We start from the raw sequence: 8,131 nt of genomic DNA on the forward strand, positions 1-8,131 counted from the left end.
TTTATCAACCATCTAAATGTTTATAGAAAATTAACAATCTCAAATCCTTTTCTCTTCTATTCAAAAAAGTTGGGGTCATCTCTTAGTGGCCATTCTGATGACCCCAACTTTCTTGAATAAAGAAGTAAGAATTTGAGATTGTTAAACTTTTATCAACCTTTAGATGGTTGATCAAAAAAATTAAATGACACTTGAAGGGCTGTGTATTTTTCAAATGCCACTTAAAAGCTGGTTAACAACTAATTAACAGTAAGCACTAGATTGACAGGTTTTGAAAGTTCAAGTATTAAATTATTGTATTTTAAAATTTAAGGACCAAAATGTCACTAGATCCAAAGTAAAGGGCACTAATCGGAAATTTGAGCAATTTCCCAAGATTTATAAGGATGACATGGCAAATTCTGACTGTCCACGAGCTCAGTCCACATCAGCCTATTTTGCACCTGCATTCTGTCGTCAACCGTACACTATTTATTAGCCGGTTCGTCAACATAAAACGTTGGACCCACAAAAAGTCGAAGAATGAAGGAGCTGCATAAAGCCGTTGTTTACTATGCGAAAAATCGCACCTATTTATTTCCGGAAAATTTAATCCAGAACTTTTGAACTTTCAAAAATAGTCTCTGTTTCTTCAATTCATCTATATTCCCTCTTTTCTCCATTGCCGTCAGCACAAATAAAAGCTTAAAGATTCGTCTCAGGCGCCAGCTCCGCGACCCCAACCAGGTATTTCTCTCTCTAACGCTCCCTCGGTGGCTCGGTTCGCTGTGCGTGTGTGTGTAAATTTAGGGTTTCTCTTTTCAAAACATGCATGGTTGTGGCTTCTGCTTCTAAATGATTTGCTTTTATAATTTTTTATTACTATCACTAGGGTTTCGCCATGTCTGTTAACCCTACTACGAATGAAGACCCCTCGGAGAACCTCGATCTTAACTCCGACGCTGCCCCATTCTCAGAGCAGGACAAGATTTGTAGCGTTAGGGTTACGGAATCTACATTCACTGTCAGTGCCTCCGTGGTTGAAACCCTAACGGAAGATCACTCTAACGGTAATGGACAGGCCGAAGGTCCTTTTCCCGAAGGAGGAAGCAACGGGCTTGGAGCTTGTGGTGAAGGAGAGAATCTGGTAGAGCCATTGCTTCAAGCCTCTGAGGCTCGTCACGAGGGAACGAACTCTCATGGGGCAGAAGAATATATGAAAGAAGCAGCATCTCCTGTTATTTTGCTCAAGGAGACTGTAACAGAAACAACTGTTGAAAAAATCCAAGTTGAAACCCTAACGGAGGAGCCCTCGGACGGTCAGGTTCGGGTCGAGGACTCCCATCACGAAGGAAAATTCAACGGCCATGGTGTCTGTGGCGAAGAAGGGAATGCGGTACAAGCATTGGCCATGGGTTCTGATGTTTGTGTTGATGGGAAGGACATTCATGGGGCAGATGATAGTTTGAATGAAGAGGTGGGACACTCTGGTCCGGTCAATGAGGATTTGGAGAAAGAAATGAAATCTGTAGATGCAGGCATTGATCAAGAAGAAGATGTTAATTCGAATGAAAAGGTGGGTACTACTGATTCTGTCAAGGAGGATTTAGATAGAGAAATGAAATCTGTAACTGCAGTCATTGACCAAGAAGGAGATGGTAAGTGTAGTCCTTTTGATGCTGAAGTGGGAAAGATGGAACCGACTGTTGAACAAATCCAGTCCGTGGATGAAGGGACAGAGCCAGTAGTCAAAAACCCAGACTTTTTAGAACCCAAAGACAGCGACCTGGAGAGAAATCCAAGCTTGGAGCTTGAGGGATACAGAGAAGAGAAGAATGTTAGAGATGCAGATCCTTTGGTAAGTTTTAAATCCTTTATGAGTGCTGAAGATAATAGACCTCCCCCTGGGAGGAGCTCAGGTAGTTGTGAAGAGAGTAGTTCTATGCAAGATAACTTGCTAGATACAGATGATCAAGTTGCTCCAAGCAAACTTTCTGAGGTTGGTGGATCTCAAGCAGTAGTTTCTGATGCTTCACTGCATGGTAAGGTTGAAGTTGATTTTGATCAAGTTACTGACCCTAGTGAACCCTTGCCAGAGGGGAACCTGCAAACTGAGGCTCAGCTAGCTGGTGTCTGCATTTCTACTCTTGAAGACCAAAGTGTTTGCCAACCTTTCTCTGAGCAGGGATCTCATGTAATGGAAAATCAGGCAATGGAAGTGGAAGTTGAGACTCAAGTAGTAGTTGGTTCTAGCATCCAGGATGAAAATAAAAAAATAGAGATTGCTGGACAAGGTACAAGTGTTGAACAGCAGGAAAAAATGGAGGAGACTGCTCCAAATCAGCAAGGTTTAAATCATGGAAACACCTCCATTGAGGATAACCGTACTGTTTATGACTCACCACCAGAAGAAGATGGTGTTTTTGCTGTTTCTGACTTGGTTTGGGGCAAAGTGAAGAGTCATCCCTGGTGGCCTGGACAGATATTTGATCCTTCAGATTCATCAGAGAAAGCAATGAAATATCGCAAAAAGGATAGCTTTCTGGTAGCCTATTTTGGGGATCAAACTTTTGCTTGGAATGAGGCATCATTATTGAAGCACTTCCACACACCTTTCTCAGAAATGGAGAAGCAGAATAATTCAGTGGCATTCCGTACTGCAGTCAACTCTGCTTTGGATGAGGTTTCCAGACGGGTGGAGTTGGGGATGGCCTGTTCCTGTACATTGGAAGAAGTATATGCAAAGATCAAATCACAAATAATTGAAAATACTGGGATTCGGGAAGAGTCAAGCAAAAGAGGTGTTGTGGATAGATTTCTGAGTGCAAGCTCCTTTGAACCTCAGAAACTCGTGGAGTATATCAGAGCATTAGCTCTTAGCCCATTGGGTGGAGTTGATAGATTGGAACTTGTGATAGCTCAGGCTCAATTGTTAGCTCTCTGTCGTTTAAAGGGCTTTACCAGGTTGCCTGAGTTCCAGTTGTGTGGAAGGCTGTTGGAGAATGATACAGAGTCATTGCTTGCTGGGGAGAGCAAGCATTCTGAAGAAGTGACTCAGCATTTGACTCCAGTTTATTTTAATGATGAAGAGAACATGTTTTCTGGAAAAGGAAAGCCGTCAAGTCAAGGTAACTCTTCTCGTAAACGCAGGAACATTTCACAGGAAAGGCCATATCATAGAAAGAAAGAACGGAGCTTGTCAGAGTTGATGGATGGGAAGGAGGATTCTTCAAATGTTGTAAATGATGGAAATGAGTCTGATAGGAAGTTTGCCTCTAAGTTGGCTCTGTCGTCTTCTGGCAAGAAACGTAAGGCCTTTGACTCTCCTTCTGACAATTTAAGGGTAGAGAATGGGAAAAGAAATCTTTCCTCACCCAGAGCTGCTGCTGCCGAGACCCCAAATCATAAACAATCTTTTAAAATTGGGGACTGCATCCGCAGAGTTGCAAGCAAATTGACTGGGTCACCGCTGATCCTCAAGTGTAACAGTCAAAGTCTTAGAAAAAGTGCAGTTAAAGTAGGTCAAAACACTGAGAAACCTGATAGAATTGGTATTAGTGTCTCTCCCCGTACTCCTGAGTTGCCCCAAAAGGGAGGGGTTAATCCAACTGAATATCCTTCTACAGGTGAAATGCTATCTCAGCTTTTCTTGGCCGCACAAGATCCTGTAAAAGGATATAGTTTTCTAACTGTAATAGTTAGTTTCTTTTCAGATTATAGGAATTCAGTAATCATTTATAAGCGTGGGTCAGGAAAACACAAGAAGTCCTCAGAGAAAGTGAGTAGTGGTAGAACAGATGATAGAAATAAAGAACCACCTACCTCTGATGCTGATTCTGCTGAAGCATTTGATTTTGATGAAGATGTGAAAGACTCTTATTGGACTGACAGGATTGTTCATATTAGTACTGAGGAGCAACCATCAAAGAAGGGCCAAAGGAGAAAAGGAGCTCAGATTGAAAACCTCACAAAGAGTGACATGTTAATTGCTGAATCAGAAAATTCTCTTCAGTTGAGCCCTATGTTAGACCCTAAACAACAGAGTTCTGATGGCTTCTATGAATTAACAATGGACAAACCACTGGAAATTGTGGAGGCAAAGTATGAGGAAGAATTCTCCCCAACAGCATTAATACTGAACTTTACTGAGGTTGATTCCATCCCTTCAGAAATGAATCTGAATAAGATATTTAAACGCTTTGGGCCTTTGAAGGAATCAGAAACAGAGGTACTAAGGGAAACAAGCTGTGCACAGGTGGTCTTTAAGAGGTGTGCTGATGCAGAAGTTGCTTGTAGTAGTGCTGGGAAGTTCGGCATCTTTGGACCTGTATTTGTTAGCTATCAGCTTAGGTATTTGTCATCACCACCTGCTAAAACTCCAGTCAGTACCACAAGACGGTGTAGAAGAGCTGCAATATCCACAGGAGGCAACCAAACTTGATTTTTCCATTATAGGAAAAGAAATGACTTGTAAGTCCTGGTATTCTCATCTGGATTTCCACCTCATTGCAGTGCTGATGGAAGTTATTTTTTGAAGAAATACTGACAACTTGACAACGGTTATTGTCTGCCAAAACCAGCATGTATTAGCTTGCATGCAAGATATATATACCTGAGGTTCAAAGTATCGATACACCCTGGTAAGCTTGAAGGGGTGTATCGATTCTTTTTACCCCATGCTTTTTATTTTTTATTTTTGTTTTTTTTTTCAAAATTTCAGTTTTGCACATTTTTGTATTGTGTAATCAATAAAAACATCAGTTTCCTGAAAACACCTTTAAATAGGTGTATTGGAAGCCTAAAGATACGATATGATACACCCGATACGGGGCATATCGTATCGATACTTTGAACATCCTATCTAGTTTTCCTTTGCACAGAAAGAAAGTGATGCTGAATTGCTGATAGGGTTCATACTGTTGTTCTTTAGGAATAAGTAGGAGTGTTACTTTCTGCCTTTTTTTTTTCTCCCTTCTCTGCACTTTGGTATCTAGGATCTCATTAGTTTAGAACTTTTGGACTTCCGTCTCCTGTACTCTGCCAATTAAAGCCGCAACTTAAAGGTTTCTGGCAGCATACTGACATAAGGTATTGATATCTTCTGACCTATGATGCCCAGATACCTGTAAATGCCTAATATACCAGCATCGTATGTGATACTTAAAGGATGCTATACCAGATACTGTATGGATACTTCTAGATGTACCCTGTAACACTTTTCTAAAATATGTGAAGTGGTATGTATTAACAATTACATTACAAAAATATCTGACATGTTTAAGATTTATTTAACTTTGGCAAGACCTAAGTCTTGGGGAATGACATTTAGCTTTAAAACTAGATATGAAGACATTGTACAAGTATATTATATGGGATGCTCATACCCATATCTGTGTCCATGTCCATGCATATCTGGGCATCATTATCATGGGCTGGAATTCAGTAGCAAACTCCTTTTTTTTTTAAATTTTTTATCAGCATTCTGTAGTAAACTCTTCAAGATCTAGTCCAGCAATTCAAGAGAGTTGGGCAGCCTCTACTCAACAAAAAATAAAGTTAAATTTTGATGGCAGCTCTCTTGGTAACTCGGGGCCCTTAGGTGTAGGAGTCGTCTTTAGAGACGGGGAAGGGAAACTTTGGCTCTTTTTTTTGGGGGTCTATAGGAGTGGGCAATTCATTAAGAGCTGAGGTTTAAGCACTGCTGCAAGGTCTGAGACTGTCTAAACAGATGGGACTACTTGAATTACAACTGATGTAAACAGATGGGACTACACCGGATTGAGGTGGAAGGGGATTCAAGATTAGTAATAAACTGGATGAAAACAGGAAGTTTGGGAAGCTGGAACCACAGGCAAGCTATGAGAGAAGTTTGGGAAATTGAAGCAAACTTCCAATGGGTTAGAAGAGTGAACTTTTCTGGGCTACTTTATAACAGTGGTTATGAATTCGGGGTCAGCATTCCAGCTTTGGAATGCTTGGGTTGTAATGTTTTATTTTAATATTTTTAATCAAAGTTACGGTTTCCTACTAAAAAAAATCACCTGATTACTACCTGATGACCCTGCTTACGAAATTGTTCTCATTGACCAAAAAACTGACTTTTGTTGTCATCCTTTTGGGTATCCTTAAAGTTGATTGACTGGTTTTTCTTTCAACCTCACTTGATTGGGTTCGTATGCCTAAGAGTTTATTAGATCTAGATGTCACCCTAATGGTGGCCCAGCACTTGCATATAAATCATGTTCTGTAATGCCCTTATTTTGATTCCCATGGTTACTTGGGATCTTTCATTTCCTACCCTGTTTCATTTTGTTGTTTCTGATAATATGTGTTGGTTTCTGTCTAGTTCAGGTGGTGCTCAAAGAACAGTGCCAGTTCCCATGCAAATTATGAAACATTGAAGACATTGGCAGAGAGTTGCATGAATTTTCTTCGCCATAGATGGTAACTGCACCGTTAGGTTTATTGTTCTATCCAGACTTGCATCTTTCTGTTCAGGGACTCTTCCTGTTTCTTAGCCATGACAATTGATGTTAGCATGCTCTTTGTTTTGAAATCTCATGACCTTGTCTTGGCACAGTGTATTATCTCTGTTAGCTGATTTACCTGTATATGTTAGCATGCTCTTTGTTTTGAAATCTCATGACCTTGTCTTGGCACAGTGTATTATCTCTGTTAGCTGATTTACCTGTATATGTACTGCCATTGTTGACATACAAACTTCCAAATTTCATTAATGGAATCGCAACCTTAGAATTCATCGCAGGATTCAAATTCATGCTTCAGATGGGGTAAATTGATAATCATTTTGGGTGCCTGGATTGATAGAGAAGGTATCATCAATCCTTCTGGCACTTGTTTAGAATTACTAAAAACATGCCTTATAACTTGTTCCTCATGGTTCTTTTTTCCTTTATCCAATTTCTAGTATATAACATGGATTTACTTCTCTTTATATGAAAAGTTTAATGTGCTTTGTGCTCCTTATTTGCTCTTTTTGCTAATCAAGAGTGTAATATGATGTAGATAGTCAATAGAAAATACTGCATATTGTAAAAATTTAAATAGTGCAGCTGAAAGGTTTTTTATAACCGACAAACTTTGAAGGGGAGACATACTGATTAAATCTACCAATGTTATAAGCTTTATACCTTGGGGAGAGATTCTCTTTAGCGCTCGTCATGCTTCTAGGGCTTCAATTTGGTGTTTACACTTGTGGATTAATGTGCTCTATCTTTGTGCTGTAGATTGGAATTTTGGATCGTTTAATTGGTATGAACTCCTTAGAAATTAGATCTACAAACGGGATTTTCTTCAATATGTATGATTTTGTTCTGCAAAACAATAACTGCCAGATCAGCAAAAACAACACCCCATAAGAAGCAGTCCAGATCTACTGTACTTGTCCTGCACTAACATTCTGTCTGTGACAGGTTCCTATTACATGTGTGGTGTACACTGTTCTTCAGATTTCAGAGAAGAGGCAAAGGTGTACTGTGTACATGGAAGAATTTACCACCCCTTTTATATCGATTCAAAAGTGTACATTCAAAAGTGTACATTCCCAAATTTCACTGAGATATTTAGTCTTCTCTGTCCTAACACCAGATGATGGCATTTGCAGAATCCTGTTTGAGAGAGAGAGAGAGAGAGAGAGAGAGAGAGAGAGCTCTGAAGCTTTTAAGTTCACTTGTAAAGAGTCAATGCTTCAACTGTAGACCTGTAGGCTGTAGTGGAATCAGAATCAGAATCGCCAATGGACCACTAAAAGCTAAAATGATACTTCAGTCCGATTGGTAAAAATCTGGAAAGTCGAAGATAGGTTTACATGAGCTAAAAAGATTGGCTTGTTGGGGGTATAAGCTAATCGTTGGTAGTTTCTTCAGTACAAATCCATGGATTTGTTTCTGACACTACTGCGAATAAATGAAAGAAAGAACGAGATGGTTGTCTCAACAATACGAAGAATTATTAAGAACCGAACGTCTGAGCCTATGATTTAACGAAAAGGAGCGATAAAGTGGTCTCTCCATTTGATCGAGCATATTAAATAATATAAGCAACAAAGGCTCAGTCCCACTTACATTTCGTGAAAAAGTGATTGCAAGCTAGGCTTTATCCAATGATGCGTTCATTTATCCTGTGATGCCAA

At 39.8% G+C, this 8,131-nt stretch overlaps 1 protein-coding gene across 9 annotated transcripts; it reads left to right on the forward strand.

Moving 5' to 3' along the window:
* The first annotated feature begins 529 nt into the window (after positions 1-529).
* Positions 530-7,841, forward strand: LOC148870246 (uncharacterized). 9 transcript variants are annotated; one of them, XR_016106534.1, is made up of 5 exons: positions 551-726; positions 872-4,449; positions 6,331-6,423; positions 6,746-6,812; positions 7,413-7,612. XR_016106534.1 is itself a non-coding variant. In XM_088967498.1 (4 exons), exons 2-3 carry the CDS (start codon positions 881-883, stop codon positions 4,418-4,420), a joined length of 3,453 nt encoding a protein of 1,150 aa, XP_088823624.1. In that variant the 5' UTR covers positions 549-726; positions 872-880; the 3' UTR covers positions 4,421-4,449; positions 6,326-6,753. The 9 variants fall into 9 exon arrangements, 4 of the variants coding, with proteins under 4 accessions (XP_088823624.1, XP_088823623.1, XP_088823622.1 ...); XR_016106532.1 differs by lacking the exon at positions 6,746-6,812 and having other exon boundaries at positions 530-726; positions 7,413-7,841; XM_088967498.1 differs by lacking the exon at positions 7,413-7,612 and having other exon boundaries at positions 549-726; positions 872-3,605; positions 3,693-4,449; positions 6,326-6,753.
* The last annotated feature ends 290 nt before the right edge of the window (positions 7,842-8,131 follow it).

This window comes from Nelumbo lutea, chromosome 2 (genome assembly GCF_056320005.1).
Source record: "Nelumbo lutea isolate HS-2025 chromosome 2, American lotus-T2T, whole genome shotgun sequence".
NCBI classification, from domain to species: Eukaryota; Viridiplantae; Streptophyta; class Magnoliopsida; order Proteales; family Nelumbonaceae; genus Nelumbo; species Nelumbo lutea.

Excerpts from the sequence above, each read along its gene's own strand:
- LOC148870246 (XM_088967496.1), top strand. The coding sequence starts at position 881 with ATGTCTGTTAACCCTACTACGAATGAAGACCCCTCGGAGAACCTCGAT.